Source organism: Malaclemys terrapin, chromosome 19 (assembly GCF_027887155.1).
Source record: "Malaclemys terrapin pileata isolate rMalTer1 chromosome 19, rMalTer1.hap1, whole genome shotgun sequence".
Lineage (NCBI taxonomy): Eukaryota > Metazoa > Chordata > Testudines > Emydidae > Malaclemys > Malaclemys terrapin.
Window position 1 is genome coordinate 15525126 of NC_071523.1, and position 25253 is coordinate 15550378.

At 48.8% G+C, this 25253-nt stretch overlaps 1 protein-coding gene across 3 annotated transcripts in view; it reads left to right on the forward strand.

Moving 5' to 3' along the window:
• Positions 1 to 25253, forward strand: part of PUSL1 (pseudouridine synthase like 1) — a 67712-nt gene that overhangs the window by 33181 nt on the left and 9278 nt on the right. For 2 of the 3 annotated variants that reach the window (XM_054009411.1, XM_054009412.1), the window contains exons 4-6: positions 2156 to 2305; positions 4915 to 5088; positions 23764 to 23818. In XM_054009411.1, coding sequence (XP_053865386.1) covers positions 2156 to 2305; positions 4915 to 5088; positions 23764 to 23818 — 379 coding nt within the window. The remainder of the gene's footprint in view (positions 1 to 2155; positions 2306 to 4914; positions 5089 to 23763; positions 23819 to 25253) is intronic. The other variant, XM_054009413.1, reaches the window with a different exon arrangement.

A 25253-nucleotide genomic window follows, 5' to 3' on the forward strand; every position in this document is an offset into this window, starting at 1 on the left:
CTGACCCCTGTTGGCCATTATACTATTTACATACCATCGCTTGGTTTTCCTTGGCTACTATGTTTTACCATTAAACCATTCCCTCCATAAACTTATCTAACTTAATCTTAAAACCAGACAGGTCCGTGCCAAAAGCACATTCAACAGTCATTCTGCACCTGCTGAGCCTCTTGTTGAAGCGCTCCTTGCTGCTGTCGAGGTGGCCGGTGTACGGCTTCGTGAGCCATGGGAGCAAGGGGTAGGCTGGGTCTCCCAGGATCACTATTGGCATTTCCACATCCCCAATGGTAATCCTCTGGTCTGGAAAGAACGTCCTTGCTTGCAGCTTTCTGTACAGTATTCCTAAAGATGCATGCATCATGCACCTTCCTTGACTAGCCTGTGTTGATGTCGGTGAAATGATCCCAGTGATCCCCCCCAGCACTTGCAATACCATAAGTAGTTCTTTCTGTTGGTGTGCCCCGTCACCAGGTGTTCTGGGGCCAAAATAGGGATATGTGTGCCATCTATCGCCCCACTGCAGTTAGGGAGCCCCGTTGCTGCAAAACTATCCATTATGTCCTGCACATTGCCCAGTCACAATCCTTCATAGCAGGAGGCAATTAATGGCCCTGCACACTTGCATCACAGCCACCCCCACAGTGGATTTCCCAATTCCAAACTGATTCCCGACTGATTGGTAGCAGTGTGGCCAGTTTCCACACAGCGATCGTTACTTAGGATTCACCTCGCGGCTATAATCTTTGCATGAAAGTTAGTGCTGATGTGATCAATCTGGGGTGAAATCCATCAACTCTAAGATTTATTCATTCGTTGCAGAGCTCTGCTGTGAAGGGACCTGGTGGGGGAGAGCATGGCTCTCTTGCCATCATTCATGTGATCTAGCCATGATGGTGCTACTTGCAGGGTGGGAAGGTGCAGAAAGATTTAATTTTTAAATCTACATCAGTAGCAACAGAGTTAATCATGATGTTCTATGTTTGTGTAACATGCTAGGGATACCAAAGAAACTGGTAAGTATATAGTGACTTCTTGCACCACCCCCCCCCCCCCAAAAAAAAAATAAAATAAAACACCACTATGCTTCCTTTGACATTTGCACCAGCCACTGAAGAGGTAGTGGCCCCGTTGTGGTTGATGCTGGCCATAATGTAGTGTAATATAATATCTTGTATTTGTGTAGTACATTTTATCCCACAGCATTTCTGCAAACCGTGAGCAAACTCCTGCTTGTCTTACTCATGCAAAACTTTCCCCTTAAGTGGTGTGTGTGTGTGTGAGAGAGAGAGAGAGTGAGTGAGTACTTATCTATATGCATATTTAGATGTGCACAAACGTGCATTCCACATCTACTGCTTAGGCAGAATGGAGCAGCTGTTTAGCAGTGCTCAGAAACACATTAGTTTAAGATACAACGTTCAGTTGAAATTGAAATGGAAAGGGAACTAAGGGTGGCAGGAGTTAATTATTCAGGTTGGAACCTAGGTCAGGACACCAAGGTTACCTCCCTATTCTTGCAAAAAGAGCTCTGGGGTTGTTAATAACTGCAAGGGGTCACAAAAAGAAGAACAGGAGTACTTGTGGCACCTTAGAGACTAACAAATTTATTAGAGCATAAGCTTTCGTGGACTACAGCCCACTTCTTCGGATGCATATGCTCTAATAAATTTGTTAGTCTCTAAGGTGCCACAAGTACTCCTGTTCTTTTTGTGGATACAGACTAACACGGCTGTTACTCTGAAACTTGCAAGGGGTCAGAACCTCAGTTTTGTGTCTCATTCTAAAGATACCACCTACAGTGACCCAGGCTTACCCTTGTCTGGGATTTAAAGGTATGCTAGAAGTGATAGCTAACACAGTCTAAAACTCTAGGGTGGGTAGTCAGGGTGTGTAGACTTTACCCAAGTGCCAGCCGGTTGAGTTGAAGCATAAGGTCTCCCTTTCTATCCTAGTCAACACAAATCTACAGTGACTCCAAGCTCCATGCTAAAGAATTGGTTTATCAGCTCAAAGGGATGGGTGGTAACCAGGGAATCATCAGAGGGGCTTCCTAGAGAAGTCTGTTGTGTGTTTAATTCTGGAGGTCTCCAATCCAGGTGGTGACCAGGCTTAAACCAGTGGATTAACGAGGATCTCAACTCTTCTTTCCTGACAGCATTCTGAGTGCCTATCAGGTGTCTGATAACTTCCACGCACGCTTCTCCGCATTGTCAAGAACCTATGTTTATCGGCTGGTGACAGGCTGCTCTCACTATTCCCAAATACCGGTGTTTGAAAGGGATCTGTGCTGGGCTCCCAAGGGAGAGTAAGTTTATTTAATTAACAGAACTCTTCAGGAAAATCCCCCTTATTGGATTATGCAGATGTTTTTCGGTTTGTTTTTGTTTTTTAAGTTTCAAAGTGAGTTAAACTAAGTGGAATTAAGTCCACTTTAATTCTGAATAATTTAATATGGTAATGGGTTTAATGTGGTTTAACTAATACACTTTAAATTCACACCTTTTAGTTAATTCGGATTCACTTTCCTGAGTGTTCCTGTGTAGACAAGCCCTTAATTTCCAGGTGTGAGACCAGATCCCCAGCCGGTGTAAGTCAGTTTTGTCGAATGAAGTCACTGGAACCACACTGACTTACCACCGCTGTGAATCTGGCTGTCAGTTCTTTCCTCAGTGAGATCTGGGGTAACGGCAGTGGCTTCGCTTGCTTACAGCTAATAGCATATTTGCAGTGACTGAGTCACAAAGGACTGCATCTGTGATTGATGTTCTCTGTGCTGCCAAGCCAGAAACTCGCAATGGAGCAAACTTTTTGCATCCTCTGTAGAGAGTGAGAAGCATCTAAAATGGATACTTTTTTCTGTACAGCAAGTTAATTCTGACAGTCTAGGGTGCAATTATCCAACAAGAAACAAATGTGCAGAAACCCATTACCTTGCAGATTTTAAAGTTATGGATAGTCTGCTCTTTACATCCCATCAAGATTGACAGCTCAAGATTTTTTTCTTGCCCCTGTTTGCAAATCCATATAATTCTTCTCCCTGATCACATTCTACAATACTGTGTATTCAAATAATGAATGGACGCAGGTGCCAATCATTCACGTGCAACCCTACAAAAACAAACCAGTCTGCGTAACCCAGTGCTCATAAACAATCTTGGAATAGCAAACCAGTTATTGCAGATTGGTACCTATGAAACAACCGTTTAGTAATATAGCAGCATACCTGCAATGGAGGATACAAACATTTTAGTAAAGAAACAAGATGTTGGTTTCAAGCTTTAAGATATTATAAATTGTGAGTTAAAGAATAAAACAACGTCAAGCTATCCTCATTCTTTTTTTATCAGCATATGCTATAATAAATATACATTCAAGAATATTGGTTTTTTTGGAGTTTTTTCAATCACATTATAAAACAGTTTTATAACTTCAAAGTCAGTTACAATAGTTTTATCACCACTAATGGAATAACTTGACATTTTTCATTACATGTATTCTTATAAAACCAGCATAACAATCCCAGATGGTCCCAGCAGAGAAATCAAAATTATATTGTCCTAATGTTAAATATGTGGATTCTTTTTTGTGGGCTGGGGAGGGGAAAAATCAGCTTAAAACTGCAAAATTATATGTTGCACCCACAATAAACCCTAATCTCAAGCTTTGTGAAATGACATTTAATTTAGTCCAGATGTTGCAGTTAATTTTCTCAAAGGACAATACCATACAATGGGTAAAGACAGACTAACAAACTCTGAATGGGAGGCAATTTACTAATTGGATTGATCCTTACTCTAACAAAATCCAGAGAGAAAATTCCCACTGATTTCAGTGGAAAGCAGTATCAGCCCTAAATACATAAATATATTTTAAAGGGACACTGTCAGTTTAAAATTCCCTAACCAGATTCCTTTCTGTATTCCCAGTATCACCTTTAGAGGTAGTTGGGAAATAACTTTTTGTTTGTTTGTTTGTTTTTTGTTCCTGTGAAAAATTTCCACAAAAATGGAAAAAAGTTTTGAAGTTTGAACCTGAAAATGTTCAGCCAAAAACCACACCATTTTTGTGGTTTTCTGACAACCCCTTCCCCCCCCCAAAAAAAAAATTTAAGCAAAAATGGACATTTCCTTTGGTGATTTCCATGTCCAGACTCTCAAAAACAAACCCACCATTTTTTTGCCACAAAAAAACCTTAAAAAAATAGCTATCCTCTTTAAACATTTTGGATTATTAAATCTGAATGGCAGTTAGAAATCTTAGCTCTACTTTTTGCCCTTTACCCTGTCTGTTCATTGAGAGTTTGCAGTGCCTTAAGCTTGTGCTGTTACCTGTCCGTTCCTCTTCCATCTCTAGTCAGTTGCCCCTTCTGGTTGGCTTGGCTGTAGCAGGCTATTCCAAAGGCGCGGTTTAGGTCATTGTCCTTGTGTTGTGAATTTCTCTGCAATTTCCATTTTAATTTATAAGAACCTCATCCTCCAGAGAGAGTTTTTGGTTTGTTTTTTTCAGGGCAGTAACTTTAATGGAGGTGTTCAGATCCTGCAGTCACGAGCGATCTAGAAGTTCTTTGATAGCTACCGCCTTGCGTAAACCTTTGCAGTAATAGGCCCTTAGAGGGGAACAGAATTCATATCTGGGTTAGGGTTTGGAACACCCCCAAACTTCAGGGGTGTTTGGCACCATGTTTTTTGGTTTGGGCCATTATAAGGGGCCATTTGCAATATGGGAGTTCCCCAGCCTTTACTCGCCCCTCCCAGCTTTTTTCTAGAGTGTCTGAATCTGGGACTTGGACCCTTCTTGGAAATTTATTATCTTTAACCCCCGCAAAGACATTGGTGTACAGAACCTTCCCGTGCTTCCAGATCACCCTACAACCTTCCTTCTTGCGCTGATGCATCTCTCTCCATTTTGTTCCAGCCATTTGAACGTGCCTGCCATGCAGGAAGCAGCAGGTTCCCTCCTAGGGACCCATGACTTCAGCACCTTCCGCTCAGTCAGCTCTGAAAAACCTTTCAAATCTCCCATTAAAACCCTGGCCCAGGTAGACATCCGACCCTCTTCTGGCTTCGTGTCGCATCACTATGAATACAGGTAAGAACCCACACATAGCCCTCAGCCCTGTCAGGCGCTTTGTTGATCATACACCTTGACTGGCCACTGCTTCTGCTGAGCTGACCACGAACTGCAGCTTGCCAATAGCCCACTCTTCTCTCCCCTTGCCAGCAGCCTAAGACTGGAAACGAAGGGGACTGAAAGCAGCAGCCCACGGCTGAGCGAGCCGAATAGACCCACTGGCTGTCTGTCCCACTGTGGAGTGTGGATCGGGCAGATGCAGTGGCATGTTGTCATTCCTGCCCTCGTGGTCAGTATCGAATGCCCCGTTGGCGGGAGCCATCAAACTTAACGTGACTCTGGCTCTTTGCATCCTCTGCTCTGCTAGTGGAAGGACGTGCGTTGTTCTCACCGGGTGGAGCGTTTCTCTAACTTCTCCTTGCCATACAGCTGAGAAGGTGGAGAACCCCTGGGTTACAGGGGATTGGCTTCAGTTTTTAAGGCTCAAAGCCATCTTAAAAACCTCTCCTTTCTGGTCAGTGATGTACCACTCATTAAGGTCAAGAATTGAAACTGGAGCACTCTGCCCATTCCTTGTTGTCTCCGTAAAGCTGTGCTGGATTGTTATTACTTCTGCATGAGTCTTGCTTGCATTAAGTATTTAGTGAATTAGCCATATTGCGTGTCTCCCCACACCTCCCCCGGCCAACTCCATCTCACGCTTAGGTTTAGAGTGGGGCACTTGAGCCAAACCTGTCGGTGAGATTTTCCGAGTGTTACATGCAGATTTCGTCATCTCCGACTTTGGCCAAGGTTCTGTGGAGCAAAAAAAGGGACTGATCCTGTGTGATGTAAGCTGCAGACATTGCTGCAGTGTGCACGCCCTCCTCCATTGCCAGCTGTCCAGCCTTGCAGCTTGCAAGCGAGGTAGTTAAAGGGGGAGGCCCGTGCCATCTCATAGCTTTGTGGTGACCCTTGTAGGCATGGTGGCACTTTATGAGTATAGTAGGCTCACTGGCAGGGTGATCTGTTTTAGGCCACTGGGCAGGGTCAGCCAGGTGCTGAGATCCAAGCTTTAGAGTGCCTAGAGATTTGGTGTTTGTTCCATAAACCACGTTTTAAAAAATAGACGCCTTAAACTGCCTTGAAAAGAGAAGAAAAAGGAGATGGGTTTGCACCCATGTTCATAGGCTAGTAAAAGAGCAATGACTGTAGCTGTCCCACCCGGGTCAGACACTCTAAGCGAGGTGGAGTTGGGTGTGATCCGTGCAGGAGAGACCCAGGGAGGAGAAACAGGGTGTTTCTGGGTTGGTGTTGGCATCTCAGCGGGTGGCACTCTCTCTTGCTACCATGGCACTGAACTGCCAGACTCTTGGGTTGAGTGTAAGACCGAGGCAGTGACCACTTGTGTTCATTAAACATTCCCTGGCATGTTTTCCCCAAAGTAGGAATTCTAGCCCTTGTTGTCCTGATCTGTTCCAGTTTAAACCTTTAAATTCTACCTCCATCAACCCCCAGCTCTGGGAACGGCTCAGTCAGGTAAAGTGTGCCTCCTGTCCTCTCCAAGACTGTGATGCACTGTTAGCTAATGCGTTCCACTCTAGAGGCCGCTGCATTTCATCGTGAGGAAGAAGGGATTCCCCTCTATTCAATTTGCAAAGGGGTCCTGGATTCATCGGGAGTTAATATGCCAGAGAAGTGCAAGAGGTGGTGGTTGGTTTTTTTTAAACACACACTGATCTGAACAGCAGGTCATTGGTAGGCATCGCCTGGCTTGTTAGGCTAAGTGAAAAATCAGTTGTTCTGGCATGTGTGTCCAGAACAAAGCGGACATCATGATGTGAAGAGAAGTGGTAGGTCATGATGGAAAGACACCCCTCCTCCCCCAAGAGATCAGTGTTTATAGAGCTGAGCCACTGGGGGGAGAATACACACATACGTTATCCGAGCTAGGCAGGATCTTGGTAGTAAATCTGCACCTACCTGATCTGACCCTTGGCCACCACACTCCACTGGGCAGCTGAATAAGCTGCCTTTCCAGGTAGTTCCTGGAGATTGATGGCAAGGGGGGAAGACTGCTGAGATAGCTGGCCTCTTGTGCACGGCAGCCTCCTTGTGTCACTCATTGGCTGCTGTGGCTGGAGACAAAGAGCCTTCCTCCATCAGGGCTGGATGGAGCTGAAGTTAAAACACCTCTTTGCATCTGGGCCCCCTCCCCCCCAAAAAAACCCCAAACCTGTGTCCCCTATCCTGCTGCGTTCTGCCGAGGGGGAAGTGGCAAGGAGGTGACATTGGCAGAGCTGTTGGCGCTGTGAAAAGTCAGGTCATCTTCCCATTAAAGGCATGTCCTCCTGAAGATACCGGAGCTCTCTTCCTTAAAAAACCCCACAGCTCTGTGTAGCTAGTAATGCTTAGCCTTGAAGGAGGGCTTTGCCGCAGTAGCTAATCCATCCCCGCAGCACCTCAGGTGGGAGGTGAGAATTACCAGTGGGGAAAGTGAGGCAGTCCAGTGTTTTGGCCTGGGGTAAACCCAGGGCGAGTTAGGCAGAGCTGGGACTGGAACTTGGGAACGGCTGACTTGGAGTTTCTTCTCTAGGCACTAGCCAGTGCTGCCTCACATTTATCCAGCTTGTGCAGCCTGGCTTCTCTGCACGTCTCTGCTGGCACGTTTTCAGGCTCACCTCAACCAACAGGCCTGCAGTCTGCCCCAGGGTGGAGGGAGGAGCTGGGGGAAAGGGTAGAAGGCAGGTAAAAGGAGCCAAGGAGAGGTGGTGATGGGGCAAGAAGGGGAGCTCCCTGTCCAATCTTACTGTTCAATAATAAATTGCTCATAGTCCAGCAACCAAAGGAGCGGGCCAGAATTGCATATCTTTACTGGCACAATCCATCCAAAGCCACCTCCCTGTCCATCGTGAAGTTATGGTATAACCAGTCATTAGCGTGTGGAAAAGATTGCCCATGTTTATGGGATGTGTGGAGCCTGGGGGATCTGGAATTGGGTAACCTAAGTGATCAGACACATCAGGGAAAGAGAAGTGTGATTTAGACCCTTCTGGATTAGAACAGCCAACTCCAGTAAATGGCCACCGTGGTGTACCTCCTGCTTTTAGTCAGTGCAGTATGTCTAGATTAGGGTTTGCAACGGAGTGACTGCAGCAGTGTAGCTTCTCCAGTGCCAGTATCATAAATGTAGACAGGCCCATTTTAGTACCAGGGCTGTTTCTTGAAACCCATCAGTTGCTCTTTGATTCAGAGTGAAATCTCCCTGCACTGAGCCCAGCTTCAGGAAAAAAAAACCCCAATAGCCTGATAAGGAGAGTACTACTGGGGAAAGCAGTGGACTTGGCAGATGTTTCTCTCGTCACTCATCTATCAATTTGTGAATTTTTAACGTGGTCCAGCTTGGTTGTGTGTGTTCGATTTTAACAGAACGCTGTTGATTTAAATTGTTTGGAAAGGGAATGTGCATTTTCTAGTTTATCTTGCTTCATAAATCCGTGCAAAGCAACTTGAGAGAGTCTTCAAGCTGAATCAACAGCATCACACTAGTTGTTGGAGGAGCATTTCTGCTATGTTCTGGTGATGCACAAAGGCGGCTGTTTTATAACGAGTCATTTTTACAGCGATGTAATGTTTTATTTATTTATTTACTGAGCATGCAGACTTGGGGCTTTCAGAGGTGCATGATTTCAATGGGATTTGGATGATTAATTCCCATAGATGCCTTTTAAAATCCCAGCCTTAATTATTAAAATCTTGTTAAACCAAACCATTATTTTTCTGATGTAGGGAATAAATACAATTCTGGCTTGATTTATCCTTTGTATTAATCTCCTGGTTATAATGAATCTGTCAGATGTTCCCACGGTGAGACAGTTGTCACTTATGAAACTGGGTATGCACCTTTCCCAAACCTGTGACTGACAGCCAGTGTACCTGCAGCGTGTGCATTTCTTTACTGAAGTGGCAGCAGGAAATCAGCTTGCAAAGAAAGGCTTGAGGTTGCACTAACAGCATATAAATAGGTTTTAAGACTAATCTAAGAGGTTTATTTATTTTTTTCACTCGGGAGGGTGGGATACAGAGAATGATAAACCATGATCTTTTAGTCAAATAATGCAGCTTTTCTTCCTGCTTCTTTCTTCCCCTCCACACGAAAACCGAGCTTCTGAATTGACCACTTGTCTGTGTAAAAGGGCAGCTGTTAAAACGGCTCCCTCCATCAAACTCCGTGTTGCCTGGCAACAGTGGAAGTTAGGTTAATGTCCCGTCAGTACAAAGCACTCTTGAATGCTACAGCCATGTTCAGGAACTTAGCCCCATTGCTGCTTCCTTGGGAGTAATTTTCCATCACCTGTTTCTCACTGAACATGTATTATTCGTTGCGAGGTGCTGGGTTCTGCCAAGCGAAAAGCCAGCCCAGAGTTCTGCTCAGAAGAAGAATTGTGTGTGATATTAACAAGAAGAAGAAAGTTCCCCCTTATGGAAAAGTCTGATAGGATCTGGTTCTCTGTTAAATTCTTTCTCTAAGTTTGAGTCATCTGATAGAATTCTCTATTAAGTTATATCCCCGCTATAAAATTCTATAAGAAGGCTCAGAAAACTTTCAGAAAGAATCTCATTTTCCATTCAGCTCCATAGGTTTTTAGAGCAACTTCTATAGACTGCTATTGGTTTCATCCTTCAGTCCTATTCGACTTTGCAAGTGGCATCTCTGATGGCATCGATTTAGGAAGTCAGATTTCACAGGCAATTCCAGCCCTTGACCCCAGCAGTATGTGGCAAGATTTCAGACTAGTCCTGATCAAAATCATAGAATAGCAGGGCTGGAAGGGACCTCAGGAGGTCATCTAGTCCAACCCCCTGCTCAAAGCAGGACCAATCCCCAGATAGGTTTTTGTCCCAGATCCCTAATGGCCCCCTCAAGGATTAAACTCACAACCCTGGGTTTAGCAGGCCAATTCTCAAACCACTGAGCTATCCCTCCCCCCTGCTTTTTATATTCTTCTTTTAGAAAAAAAACTAAAATTCAGAGATCAGCTAGATCATGGGCCTGAGCACCTTTATGAGCCCTGTTTTACAGATGGGACAACTGAGGCAGAGAGGGGGAAGTAATTTGCCCAGGATCATGACAAAGCCCTGGCTGGGATGATTTAGTTGGTGTTGGTCCTGCTTTGAGCCAGGGATTGGACTAGATGACCTCCTGAGGTCCCTCCCAACCCTGATATTCTATGATTCAATGCAGCAAAACAATGACAAGAACTGAGTGCAAGTGTCCAAATACTTAGTGTCACATAATGGGTGGCCAGGCCCTCAGTTTTCCTTCTCATTAAATTGGGGTCCAAGGTTATTGATCAGGGGACTTGGAGACCAAGAAACCATGCCCGTGGTGCTGCATAAAATGAAGGGAGACTGCAATAAATATATTAGCCTCGATTCAGAACATGTGCATAAACGCTTTGCTGGATCAAGACCTTAATCTGATTAAAATTGCGTAAGGGCAGAGTGTGTATGGGCAGAGTGCGCATGCAGGTAAAACACATACATAGAGGGGAAGTAATGGCATGGGGAAGCGGTAGGATATTAACGTTTTCTGACAGGAGCAGAGTCTGGGGGTGGGAACTGAACGAGGGGAAGGAGAAGCACATGTTGCAGCAGGATGTTATCAGTGATTTTTCTTTAAAAGCATCCTCCCACCATGGAGTGTCCTAATGCCGCGTTCTGCACCCTTTAGTGCGCCGACCTCCGGTGCTAGCAGGTGACCTCAACCCCACTCTGCCCTTCTGTCTTTGATCGCATGGTAGCTTTTCACCTTCCCAGAGAGCCGAGCCCTTCCCCACAGGCCTGCAGGTTCTGAACAGGCCCAAACCAATGGGGAACCAGCCTGAACAACACAGATGCATTTCTCACAGCCACGTTTTCCACACACACACAGACCCCTTCTGCCTAAGCACAGATGGTCCAAATCGTCATAGCTGCCCAGTCTGCCATTACTAATAATTTTGCAGGGGCGTGGGAACAAACCATAGAGCACTAACAGTCACTTGCACACAAAGGTCAGCTGTTGGGATTAGCAAAGGTAAATGTTATCCCTAGTGGCAGTAGGAAGCAATTGAGGGAGGGGTGGTGAATGGGGGAGCTGGGGCATTTGGGAACTCCCAGTGCATTGGATAGTTTCCATTCGCTATCACGTGAATTCCAGCAGCACTTGGTCGCATGGATAAATACCGGTGGGTAATTAATTATGAGATCACAGTGGGAGTCTATAAATGTGCTGCTACGTATGTACCCTCTCTATACACGTAATGGACTGGAGAGTGCTTTGTCTCTGTCCCTGTCCCTTTGTAGAGTCTGCCACAAAACCGCTTTTTTCAGAAATGAATCAGATTGGATCCACCGTAAAACAAAAATCTCCCCATGTTGGTAGGATGGTGTCGAGGTGTCCTTTGGAGGTTTTAAAATCCTGTTTTCAATGAGTCTTAGAAACCCTAAAACTTTTGGAACTCCAAGACTGGTAATCCATTTCATTAGCTAATATTTTTGCCTTCATCACGTGGGCACTGGCTCGTTGTGGTAGAATCATGCTTTAGGGCAGGATGGACATTTTGGTTGTTACAGGGTTGCTCTTGAGTGCTCTGCCGTGCATGCTGGGTTTTGTTTTTAGGGCTGTAGGAGAGGAAGGTTCGTACTGGTCTGTTGTTGTAGGGCTGCTCCTGAGAGTTGGGCTGCAGATATTGATTTGTTGTTACAGGGTTGGGTGTGAACACGGGGTCTTCTGCCTTTTGGGGTGACGGGATGGTGCAAAGGCACAAAGTATTCAAAGACAACCCATAAAGAATTAAATAGGGTTTGCAAGCCTACATGAAACATTGGGAGAACTAGCGTTGGTCAGATCCCCTTTAAGGAACGTTGGTGATCATCCCCGAAGATTTTCGAATCCGAGTGATCTCTAGGTTGCTGATAGCAGCGGCTGTTTCTATCCAAGCAGCACGATTTGACAAGGGAGAAGAATGCCTGCTTAAATAATGTCTGAACCAGAATCTCCATCTGGCCGTTTCCCCCGACTCTCGCCCCTGTATGGGAACGCCTCTCTGTCTGCTGCTACATGCCTTCCTGACTGCTCCAGATGGATTCCCTGTGCACGTCAGTTTCCTGATTTGCTTGCTCTGGCCTTTCCAGCAGCATGTGGAGGTCGCGGAGTGGACTGCCGAATGATGAAAAGCATTCTGCAAAGTCGGTGGTGACCACATGACTTTCCCCAGTCAGCTCCGATGAAATCGCATTGTGGGTTTGCTCTGGGTATTAGGAGAGGGTTTTTTTCCTGTTCCCAGCAGGGAGCGTTCCCAGAGTCAGCACTTTCTCTGCAGGCAGTTGAATTGCACCTTGTTTTATATTGTGTATCTCAGGTTGAAGTCATTGCTCTGGTTGTGAGCCATTGTGCATACGTGTATAAGAACCTATACACGCTGCGCTAAAGGATCCTAAAGCTCTTTACAAGCTTAAGAATCATGCATACAAACTAGGCAGGGATTGCTCAGAGGCAGCCATCTCTGGGGTGGAACATGGCAGCTGTTTAACAGCTCACATCAATTTTCCACTTTAATTTAGGAGTGGAAGTGGTGCTGAACGCTATCTCTAGCTGAAATGACAGAAGAGTTTAAATAGGCGGCATGTAGGAACTGTGTTATGTTTTAACCAGGACACTGAGGTTAAAAGCTATTACCAAAAAAACCCCAACCACTCCCAACTTCGGTTTCACATCTTCTCTGAAAGATTGCTCCTCCTGCCATCCAGCAGCCTCTGTTTGGGGCACTGGTTCATTGCTGAATCTCTAGGGGAAAAATGCCACCTTCTCCCAGACCCACACCAAAGATTTCCACCACAGTGAGCTAGGCTGGTTTAATTTGCAGTCGGCTGCTGGCCACTGGATTTGGATAGACTTTTGACAGCAACTACTCTAATGCAAAGTGGCATCGTTCAGCCCTGCAGGCTAACTGGGTTTGCAGAGAAGAGCTAGTAGCGCTGTGAGATGTGGACCAGAAGTTCTGAATTCCCATCTCCCCACTGGGACTGGCGCTCGTCTCCTCTGTGAAGCACAAGTGATGAATCAGGTAGATGGGACAAGCCCTTTCGTTCTGGTTGGATGCCAGAGGGAGATCACTGATGACCCTTGAGTTCTGGACATTGCTCCTTGTGCCTGTTACTAAGTGCATCCAGTCAGTGGTGCTGATGCAAATGATCAGCTGTGTGTATGAAGGACATAATAGCAACTCTGCTAGCTGCAGATGCACAGTGCATCCGCTCTGCAAAATACGTAGGGCCTACCCTAACCCGCGGGAAGATCGGTGTTTCCTTTTGCATTACATTCAACTCCCTGCCTGCAAAACCCCCGTTTAACTGCTGACCGAAACAGGCACTCAAGAGGTTTACATTCCAGATTCTTTGCAGGGCAGCCGGTTTCCTTAATCTGCGTCTGAGGCGTGCGTCTGTCTGAATTTGGGCTTTGTGGATATCAAAGTTCCCATCCAGCTTTTCCCAACATTGCGGGGGGAGGTTCGCATCGGTCTCGGTGTTGACGCGAAGGATTCGGATGTTTCCGATGTTGCATTAATGGGTATAGAGTGGGGCAGTCGTTAGAGAAAGCAGCGAGGACACAGAGCACTTGGAATACAGCTGTGACAGCTGTTGTTTGGGGCCAGATGCAGCCAGCCCTAGGCAAGATCCCAGTGGAGTGTGGGCAAGGGCTACCAGGGTTGCCAGGTAGGAGAGGTGGCAGAAGGTCAGCAAGGCAGAGGCAGGAGGAAAGGTTCCGTTGAAATTGGAAATGTAACCCGGAGAAGGAGTGGCGCCTAGCCCCGGAATTGCCTGTCCACGCTGTAAAGCGGACGCTCTCCTGGAGTGCGCATTTCATGGCATGGGGTACTCTGCACCAGAACTGGTGGCCACCACTTGCAACTCCAAACCCAGTAATAATGCCACCAATGGCCTGCCATCTACGCTCCAGATGTTGCCAGGCCAGCGGACCCATGTTGTAATGGTCATGGGCCAAACACACTGTCCTGCGCAACCCCCCTGATGATGCGGCACGTAGTTACAATGCACAGTGGGCCTGGCCAAGCAGCAAGACCAAATCCTGTTGGAACCCAGGGACCCAGCTCTGTAAGCTCCTGTCCTGGCTGCAGTCCCTCCTGGGTTCAGGGAAGACGGTCACACTTTGCCCAACTCACTTGCAGAATCGCTTATTCCCCTCTCCCTCATACACTGGTTGCTTTTGTTCCTGTGAATCGCGCTAATTTCCACCCCCTTGTAGCTACACTCCAAGATCTCTAGTGAAGCTACAAACCACTGAGTGCTGTAGCTTTGCCAGAGGCTCAGAGAGAGAGAGAGAAATGCTGGTCCTGAAAGCTTGGCAAAGCCCTGCTTTCTCTGGGGCGGGGGGAGGAAACCGGGAGGGGCGAGACAGAGCATGCAACAACCTAATGCCATGAGGTTCCAGTTAGTAATTCATCCCGAAGCCTGGTCAGGTAACGTCTAGCAAATTCGATTAGAAATCACACCCATAAAAAATTCCTTTTAATGATGCTGAACGCTGGGCGGGGATGGAGACAGAGGACAGGGGGCATGCGAGGAGGAGGCAGATTTATAGTGAGCTGCAGCTTGGAGAAAAGCAAGGGAGCCTTATCTGCAAATGCCCCAGGGACGCCTGTAGCCAGCGTTGCGGAGGGTTGGTTAAGGGGGAAGAGATTTGTTTTGTCTGCTAGCAGTGCTGCCTGCCCTGCTGTCTCCCCCCCACCCCCCACAATTCAATCTGGCTGGTTTCGAATTCCCTCCTCCCAGCCAAGCACAAAACCCTCCTCGCCGCGGACCCCGTAATGGAATATCCCCACTGAAACCCGGCTCCTCTGCATTTTCCCAGGACGTGAAATTAAAACCAGAGGCGGGGAACTTTCCCCTGCTTCCAGCACTCCCTGTGTCTGGGGTTATTAGTAAGCAGTGCTGTGGGGCGGGGCGCTGACCAGGATGCTGCCTGTTTCCGGCACCTTGATAATTGTCTCTCCCTTAAAAGAGGCTCACGGCATGAGCAGCATCGACCAGGGGGTCTCAACCTTTTTCTTTCTGAGGCCCCCCCAACATGCTATAAAAACTCCACAGCCCGCCTGTGCCCCAACAACTGGCTTTTTGTATATAAAAGCCAGGGCCAGCATTAGGGGATAACAAGCAGGGCAGTTGCCGGGGTCCTCATGCCACAGGGGCCCCTGTGAGACTACATTGCTCAGGCTTCGGTTTCAGCCCCCGGTGACTAGGCTCAGGGCCCCAGGCTTCAGCCCCAGGCAGTGGGGGCTTCGGCTTTCTGCCCCTGGGCCCTAGCAAGTCTAATGCTGACCATGCTTGGAGGACCCCCTGAAACCTGCTTGCTGCCCTCCAGGGGGCCCCGGACCCCTGGTTGAGAACCTCTGCTCTAGACGGCACTTGGTCTGGTTAATAACTACAAGCCCCCAAGCCGGCAGACAACAATGCCTGTGTTCGGATTCTACCACTCCAGCTCACCTCGACGAGCGCCTAATTGGCGAGTAGCCCATTGGTAAGTTAAGGTGTCTAGTGCTTAATTAGCTCTGCTAAGTTTCCTCCCTCTTAAAAGGAAGGAGCCCAGGTGGCTGGGGGACCAACTCCAACCCGCCCAAGTGGTCTGGAGATGAACGATTAAAGGGTTAGAAAACCTGATTTATTAAGTTTAACAAAGAGAAGGTTACGGGGTGTCTTCATTACAGTCTACAGGTACCTAAGTGGGGAACAATTACTTAATAACGGGCTCTTCAGTCTAGCAGAGAAAGTAGAACCCAATCCAATGGCTGGAAGTTGAAGCTAGACAAAGTCAGACTGGAAACAGGGCGTACGTTCGTAACCGCGAGCGTGATTAACCATTGGAACGACTTACCAGGGCCTGTGGTGGATTCTCCATCAGTGACCGTCTTTAACTCAAGCTGGGATGTGTTTCTAAAAGCTCTGCTCTAGGGATTGTTTTGGGGCAGGTCTCTGGCCTGTGCTCTGCAGTGGGTCAGGCTGGAGGATCCCGATGGGCCCTCAGAATCCGTGAATCAGTGAAAAACCTGAATCTCGCTCCAGTGCATTAGCCACCGGCCCTTCCTTTGTCGGGACTGGTTCCTCACCCCTGAGGCAGGTGCGTGTTCGCTGCACGTTAGCTGCCTCGCTAGCTCAGCGGTGGTTTGCACTGAACGCATCTTGGCAGTTCCCCGGCGCTTTTGCCTGGGCTCCCTTTCCCGCCTGCCCTGTGCTGTCTATTTTTAGCCTCGGTTGTTGAGACCTGATCCGTAACAACATCAGAACACGCATCTCCCCGCATCAGTCCGTGCTCGTTGGCTGAGCGTGCAGCGCTGATGTAAGAGCCCTGACCGGCCCTGGAGGGGGTGTGGCTGTCCCTGGCGTATTCCCTCTCTGCCTTGCTACCCCCAGTGCCAACTGAGCATGTGACATGGGCATGGAGCCCAGTTTCTCCCGCTGGGACAACAGGATGGAGCCACCCACCAGCAGAGGGCGTCAGACTCCTGGGTTCATCCTGTCTGCTGCCAATGTGCTGGAGCTCATATGCTGGCTTTGAGCATATGAATAAATGATGTTGGCCTCACAGACCCCTTAGGACAAACTGAGGGAGTTCTCCTTTAGCTCAAGTGGAAGAAGCACACGGGTCTGGAACATTAGGACCAGGGTTCAAGTCTCCAGCTGTCTCTTTGGAGAGAAGGGGAAGAGGGAGAGTTAAATCTGACCTGCTGGGGGCTCCTTACATTCATTATCTTGGTGATCTGATGCCCAGCTAATTGTGTTTGAACTGCGGCTGAAGGAACTGCAGTGAGCAGCCTGGCTCTGCTTCCAGGTTTATGTTGGCAAATGTTATTAACTAAATGGCTCCAATTCATTAGGTAACGAGAGTCTTCATTTGCAATTTCCTGCAGCACTTGTTTCTGAACAGCCATTTGCACTGGGTATTGAGACGCATAAATGAAATAGAAATGTAACCTGCAGTAAATTAGCAATAGCTGCCTCCCTGGTGGTGGTTAACGCCAGTTCTTGTTTGGGAAGGAGCCTGATCAAGGGGTCAGAGCTGCTTTCCTCATCCTTTTTCTGCCAGTAAGCAAAGCCGCGTTAGCGACCAGCGCAGACCGAGGGCTGGGTGCCCCCGAGAGAGAAGGGAGACTGTGTTGGAGGCAGTGTTTCCCGACGAGACAGATGGGATTTCGTAGTGCAAAGGCTGAAATTAACGTGACTCGAATCCCAGGGCGCTGCCGTTTCCTGTTACGTCCTGGCCAGGCCCTTCCCTCTCCCCAGCCTGTTCAAATAGTGCCCGCCTCTTCTCCACCCTCCCTTGGCTCTATCCCTGCCTCCTCCCTGGAATCCTTCCACTTGCTGCAGTTGGTTGAAAGGTTGACCATGTTTTTCATCAAAAATGTGAATGCCGATAGGGAGGGGAGGGACAGAAACGCCCCATTTCCCCTCCGGCTCTAGCACTCGCTTCCTGTCTCCAGCATCTGATGCACATTTCCCAGCCCTGTGAGGCTCTGTGGAATTGCACAGGGAGGTTGGAATGGCCAGGCCGAATCAGACAGTCCATCTTGTCCTGTATCCTGGTTCAGCAGACAGAACCAGCTGTTTTAGCAGAAGGTGAAGGAAGCCCCCACCAGCTAGTGGACAGTTATGGAATAATACATTTGACCCCAGCTAAGGAGTGGATGCCAGGAAGCTGGTGAGGTTTATATCCCAAGGACGGTGAATAACAACAAAGCGGTGTTGCACGTGGAAGGGAAGGCCACGTTTGGTGGACCTCCAGTGTTCCAGACAGTTGCACCATTTCCTAAAGATGACCTGCAAAGAGTAGGAGAAATGGGCATGTGCGTCTTTATTTTTGCTGCTTCCTGGTGAATGAGAAAAGATCTGAAAGGTTTGTGGAAGGAAAAAAAACCAACAACCTGGTGTGTTTGTTACATTATGAATTCAGTTCTTTTCCACTCTGTTTCCCTGAAAGACTCTTTCGATGATTGGGGAACTAGTCACAGACACCAAGCATTTGAAAACCGATTAAATGGAAAGAGGGGAGATTTTAATGTTCAAAACTCTGTTGTTTCAGCAACAACTAATTAACTCAGACACCTGCTAAATAGTTGGGGGAAAAGCTCTCTCATTAAAGATGCAAACCCCAAGCTAATGGGATGGATCCAGTCACTGAACTAATCCATGTTTACGTCTCTAGCACTTGTTAGAGCTGCCGATGAGATGGAAAGCTGGTGATGCTAATACTCTAGAATTTTTCTGTCTTCGTTGGGATTTACATATTTTTTAAATAAACATTTATTTTTTTTATAAGCTTCTTTGAAACAAACATCTCCCAGGCCAGACAATGTGTCCGGATGACTCCTGGTCGGCTGTCTACTGGGAGGCTGCATCCCCTGCTCTCTTGACAGGTAGAAATTCTTTCTCGACATTTGGCTGCAGATGCATTTCATGGTTCAGCAGCTGACCCCGGTACGGAAGAATGTCCATCTCTGCACCTTGGCTTGTGCAACTGAGCAGTCCTGGAGGGAGCTGCAGGAAGGGCTGGCTCCGTCTATCCCAACACATGCAGCAGCGCTGCCTGGAGCACTCACGGTGCATCCAGTTTATTAAGGGGGTGATGAGAGCTTCCTCAAAGACAACTGCTAGGAACTTTGGGCCGGACAGGTGCTCCATCCAGTCCAATATCCTGTCTCTGGCCGTGATCGGTACCAGTTACATCAAAGATCCAGACCTTGCAATTGGCAGTTACGGTCTCAGCTGCTCCCAAGGAAAGTCTACTCCCAAACCACACACGTGAGAGCTTCTGCCACACAGCAGGAGGCTTTATCCGGCTTTCCCCATCTTGCACCTCAATTACTGCAACATCCGTTTCTCTGGCCTTGACCAATGCAGTCCTGTCGCGCTCAGATCCCTTCAGAATGCTGCTGCAAAGATTGTTTGCCTGGCCTGTCGCTTTGACCGTGTCACCTCCTCTCTTTGCAACCCTCCACTGGCTCCCCCTTCTCTAGCGTACCAAAAATATTAGCTGCTTGTCTTTGCTTTCAAGGTCCTGCATGGCCTTTCCCCATCTCTCATTCGCTGTCCCGCCACCGGTCGGTCCAGGATCCCAGCCTCCACGGCCCACTTGCTTGTTTGAAAATGTAACACCTTTGTGCTGTCCCCCGTGCTGGGGTTGAGCTCCCCATAAACATCCACAAAACTAATGAATTCGCCTCCTTCAGAACCCTCCTTAAGACCCTCCTTTTCCATGACGCCTACACAAAACTTGACAGTGGTTAGTCTGCTGGTGTGCAGAGACCACAGCCTGTCCTGCTGACCAACACCGTCTCATGGTTTTCTTGTACTCCCCTGTCAGTCTGTATCTACCTTTGTCTATTGTTTTATATGTAGATGATAAGCTGTGTGGGACACGGGCTGTTTTTTGTTCTGTGTTTGTACAGTGCCTAGCAAAATGGGATCCATGACTAGGGCTCCTAGGTGTTGCAATACTACTACTACTAATTATCCTTCCAAAACTCTTGTCTGGTGTGTGTTTTCATATGTACTATTCTAACTCTGGCTAGTCTTGTTACTCCTATCAATGCCTCCTACCCATTTAATCCCGCTAAACTTCTTGGCATCGGTGACATCTTGTGGCAATGAGTTCCACCGGCTAATTATGTATCATGCGGGGGAAATCTTTCCTTTTGATCAGGTCTGAAGTGGCCGCTTTTCAAGTTCTTTGACTGTCCCCTTGTCCGTGTATCGTGACACACGGGTCATGCTGGTTTCTGATCAATGCTCCCTGTCCTGTTCATTATGTTGCATGCTTCTGCCGTGTCCCCTCTGAATGTACCTAACTCATGGCAGCACTACTTCATTGCTAGCTGCAGAGTGAGCCGCTGTCAGTGCAGCCGCCATGCTCGTTTCCCAGGTGAACTTTGGACCAAGGTCATGCGACTGGATCCCAGAACAAGAAAGCCGCCCTGGGCTGCCATGGAAAAATCAGCTTCCGGCGGTGTCATTATTAACCATTGACTCTAAGCCCCCACCCCCGATCCCCATTACTTACAGATGCCTGGAGTAAAATTGCGCATAAGGGCTGCAGTGCCTGCTGTTTAAATAATAGTGCTTCAATTAAGGCCCATTTTGCATCTTCTGGAGAAGAGTGTGTTCTGTGCCTCCTCTTGGGAGATGTCTGCTCGGGTTACATCAGCCAAACGATCCTCATGACTCCCCTCCCCCCGCCTCCTGAACAGAAGCTGCATAATTGCAGCAAACGCCAAAAGCAATCTTCATGTCGGTGGGAGAAGAGGCTGGTTTTGTGTGAATTTAGTGCTTCTGAAAGTAGCAGACAGATTGGCTCGGGGTGTGTGTGTGTGGGGGGGAGGGTCAGCAGTTCTGGGTAGCTCAGATGTTGGGCAAGTTTCCTCCACCTAGATGTGCCTGGGTCCAGAACCCTGACCTAAAAATCCTTCCCGTGCCATTCCAGCTGGGGGGTCTCCGCCCAGCTCTGCCAGGGCACTTTGTTCTCTGCCTGTAGCAGTCGCCGCTGATCCAGTTCTGCGCACTCCCACAGCTCTGCACCTGCAGCATCCCCTGCTGTTCCCGGCATCCTGTCTGCGCTTGGCTTGCCCCCCTTTAGATCTCAGCTCATCGGGGCAGTGTCCTGCCTGGGTATGTGCGTCCTGCGTGGCTTTTGATTGGTTAAAGCCCAGTTGAGCCACGTGCGAGGCTGGTGAGGTTTAATGAGGGGGAGCTGGCAAACTGGGCTATGCAGCTGTTGAGAATTTAATTGGAAATAACTTGAGGAGGTGGTTGGCCTTTTAAATGGATCAGCAGGGACCACCCAGCAGGCGCAAATAAAAAGTGTTGATTTCCCGCTTGGTATGGAGCTCCTAGCCCATGGGCAGCACCTGTGTGGAGCACCTCCGAGCCAGGCTGAGACACATCATCCCCACGGAGCAGCCCAGAACCGCCCAGCCCACTTGGCCAAGGCATTGCATCCATGTATAGTCACCACGGAGCTGTCCTGCCCAGGTGGGACAATCACATGAGTGAACATAAGAACAGCCATACTGGGTCAGACCAGAGGTCCATCCAGCCCAGTATCCTGTCTTCTGACAGTGGCCAATGCCAGGTGCCCCAGAGGGAATGCACAGAACAGGTAACCATCAAGTGATCCATTCCCAGTCTCTGGCAAACAGAGGCTAGGGACACCATCCCTGCCCATCTTGGCCAATAGCCACTGATGGACCCTATCCTCCATGAACTTATCTAGTTCTTTTTTGAACCCTGTTATAGTCTTGGCCTTCACAGCATCCTCTGGCAAGGAGTTCCACAGGTTAACTGTGAGTTGTGTGAAGAAATACTTCCTTGTGTTTGTTTTAAACCTGTGCTCATGAAATTGACCACGTCTCCCCAGCAACCGGACCGTACTGTAAATGCTTAGTCCTTCTGAGAGTGCCTGGCCATCTCTTCCCCTCTGGCTCAGACCTACTTTGTCCTTGGGCATTTTAGGGTCGTGCTATTCAGTTAGGGGCGAATTTCTGAAATGGCAAGAAAAGAATCCCCCGAAAGAACCCCCAGGACAGCATCTGCTTCCTCGAAAGCTACATAAAATCGGCAACCCCTCTGGTGTTCACAGGCTGGGAAGAAAAGGGAGGGGAGTCTTAGCCCTGACACAGGGAGGCTGCTGCCCCAGGACAGAGTCAGATGAACAGGGATTCCAGCCCCATTTCACTGACCGACGGGGCTGCAGCCCCTACTGTCAACGGGGAGAGTCAATTTGCACCCACGTCACTTACCCTGCCCTTAAGCGGTGACCACTTCTCTGCTGCAAAGTAGCATTGCCTGCCTAGGTCAGGACAGCTGTCCCTGTGGCTGATCACCAACAGCTGAAATCCCTAGTGGAGGCAAGGCCCTGGAAACCTCCACCATGCTGGCAGCAGCCCATGTGAGCTCACGATTCAATAATAATAATGGATAGTAGGATCCCCTGTAGCTGCCCTGTTCAGGGAGCGTCTGCAACCTTTGGCTCATTGGAGGTGCAGGTAAATGTGATTTTCCCTGGACTGCAGCAATGTCCATATCTGTGCTAGTTACATGGTTGGTCTCTGGGAGCTCAGAGCGGAAGGGCAGGGTGAGCGCTGCAGGGCAGGGTTGAGGTCCGTCGGCTCCTTCTGTTCAGGGCCAGAGCGGCACTTAGTGTTTTGAATGGGTTGAGAATCCGTGGGGCGCTTTAGTGCATCGAGACCAAAAGGAGTTAAGAAAAAAATTAAAAAACCCAAACTTCCCTGACGGGAGAGATTATTGATTGCACTAAAACTGTGATCTGAACCCCTCTCCCCCCCCCCCCCGACCCCAGGCGAGCAAGGGCTATGGGCATGTTCTCCTCTGTAACCAGAAACCCGGTGGTGAGTGCCATCCAGGGAGCACAGAAACTGGGCCCGAGTGTTTGATTCTCTCTTCTCCTGCCAAAGGCTTAAGAAGATTGAGAGTGGAATTGTTCCTCCTTAATCTCCTCTCCTGGAGCCTGTTTTAGTCTTTTGTTCCCGTTCCCCGTTAGTTTAAAGGGATTCTTTTTTAAGTCACGGTGAGATATAGGGAGAGACTGAGGCTCAGCGCTGCGCGGTGGTGGTGGCACAAAGATGACTTGTCTTTAATGTGCTTGAGTTTTGGTGCCATTGAGAGCGAACAGGTGAATGGCAGAGCAGCGGGGGACCAAAACTTTCCCAGCCCAGCTCTGCTGATGCCCTGGAATCCTGACTCCTGGCATCCCCTGCCGTGCCCATCCTACCTCCCCCAGCAGCTGTCCTGATTCCCCTCAGTCCTGACCCTCAGTGCCTTTACCGTTCCACGGCTCTGCTGATGCCGCTCCGTCCAGACCCGCCGCACCCCCTGCTACTCCCCAGCTCTGCAGCTGCCCCCGTTTCCAATCTGTTGCCGGGCAGAGAGAACCTGCCAGATGGGCCGCATGATGCATGTGGTGGTTCAACGATTTGGGCAAATAGCGAAGGACCATTCTGGCCTCTTCCCATCCCCACCTACATAGGGCCAGCCAGAATGTGACTGACAGAGCAGTGTGTGGGTTGGGTAGAGAACAGACCCTCGCATCTGCTGCTGTATAAACTTCCTGTAAGCTCCACACAAGAAGCGAGCTGGGATGGTGAGGGAGAAATTTGCCTTGGGTATGGTGCAACGCATGTCCTGTGCAGCCCCGAGCTGCTTGTTCGCTCTGGCGCCATCTGTCTTAGAAGCAGCATTTCAGTTTCCCCCGTCAGTCTGCTCTGCCGTTTCCCTGACAAAGGTTTGTGTCTCCTTTATTTCAGCCAATGCTGTTTCTCTTACTCCAGGACTGTGAAATTTGCCCGTTTAGCTGTAGGCGAGTGGAGGGCTGGGGAGTGCTCTGTGCAGCGTTGCTCACTGCATAACTGACCGTTTGCAAGTTCAGCGTAGTTCCCGCAGGAGAATCTGGGCTCTGGAGGAAGCTGTCCCTGTTCAGTGTTGGGGATCAGTGAGGGCTCTTTACATCAGAAGTGGAAACTCACGGCTTCGCATTGATTCTCCTGCCTGCCTATAATTGACCAGTGATTTACGGTCCCTCTTGGGGCTGCGGGTGGCTGGTTTGAGAGACAATTTTAAAAACTGATCTTTTGTTTCTTTTTCTAGGGGACTGCAGTTCTGGGAGCTAGAATTCAAGAGCAGATCATTCCTCTACAGGCAGGTACGGTAGAGTGCCGTGATGGTGATACAGCTCTAGCCGCTGTCAGCCCCTTTCATCCAAGGATCTCAAAGCACTCAGCAAACTTTACTACATCCTTGGGAGTTGTCTTCCCTGTTTTACAGATGGGGGAACTGAGGCAAGGAGGCGCCGTGACTGCTCTGGCCATGCAGTGAATCCATAGCAGAGCCGGGAATAGAACTCAGATGTTCTTATTTCAGTGTTTGGACCAGTAGAACCAGAACCTCTAAGTTTGCTCCTAAAATGACTGGAGGTTCCAGGCCATGTGGGTGGGAGTTCTAAATAATAATATATAGAGAGATATACCTATCTCCTAGAACTGGAAGGGACCCCGAAAGGTCATCGAGTCCAGCCCCCTGCCTTCACTAGCAGGACCAAGTACTGATTTTGCCCCAGATCCCTAAGTGGCCCCCTCAAGGATTGAACTCACAACCCTGGGTTTAGCAGGCCAATGCTCAAACCACTGAGCTATCCTTCCCCCCAAACTTCCTTGCCTTATCCCTTCGGTTTGAGTGGCTGCAGCCACTAGCCAGGCAGTCTCACTCTGTGCTACGATGCTGAGCCGACAGGCAGGAGTTTTCACTTGTGTTTTGGATCATGAAATACTACGTGGAATATAGAAAGGAGAGCTGGAAAAGCGCCATTACGCCGTGTGGTTCCTCTCTCAGGGAGATTCTTCCCTTCTCTGCCCTGTTCTCTAGATTTGTCCTGTCTGCTTGGAAATGACTCAGGAGGGGGGTTTTCACACACACACACACACACACACACCCCCGGGAGAGGCTGCTCCTCAGTTTAATGGAGCTCATTGTTAGGAAAGAGTTGGCAATGCTGGTCGGTGGGTCTCCGCCACGGTCACGTTCTGGCAGCAGAGAGATGGCAGCTTGGTCTTCTTTGTGGGAGCGATAAGCGGCTCTTTTGGATTCCATTATGGCAGACTAGCTTTGTTTTCTTAAACTCCCTGGCTGCGGGCGCCCAGCGACTGAGTGGCCGAGGCGGAGCAGCAACGGGTTCGAAACGGGGGAGACCTTCAGGGCATGGGAAGGACGTAGGCCCATTCTCTGTTCCCGGGAAGGACAGTTAAGAGAGAGAGAGTGTATGTCTCCCTCCAAATGAGCGTTTTAGGCATTAGGAGGTACCAGCCTCGGGCGGTGACCTTCTGGGCCTCCCACGCGCCATCTCTGCCCAACTATCTACTGCAGAAACCCAGCTCAGCTTTGAACTGTGTGCACCGACCTACCCGCTGGTGCAGTCAGGATGCATTTGACAAGGGAAGCAGGGTGGGGCAGCCCAGGAGAATTGTCACGAGGCGTGTAATGTGTTGGCCCCGTGAGGCTGATGAGGATGCGGGGCGTGTGGCTATCCCAGATCCCTGAGGCAGCCGTCCTTTAAAGCAGGCAGACATGAAACACTGAGGCAT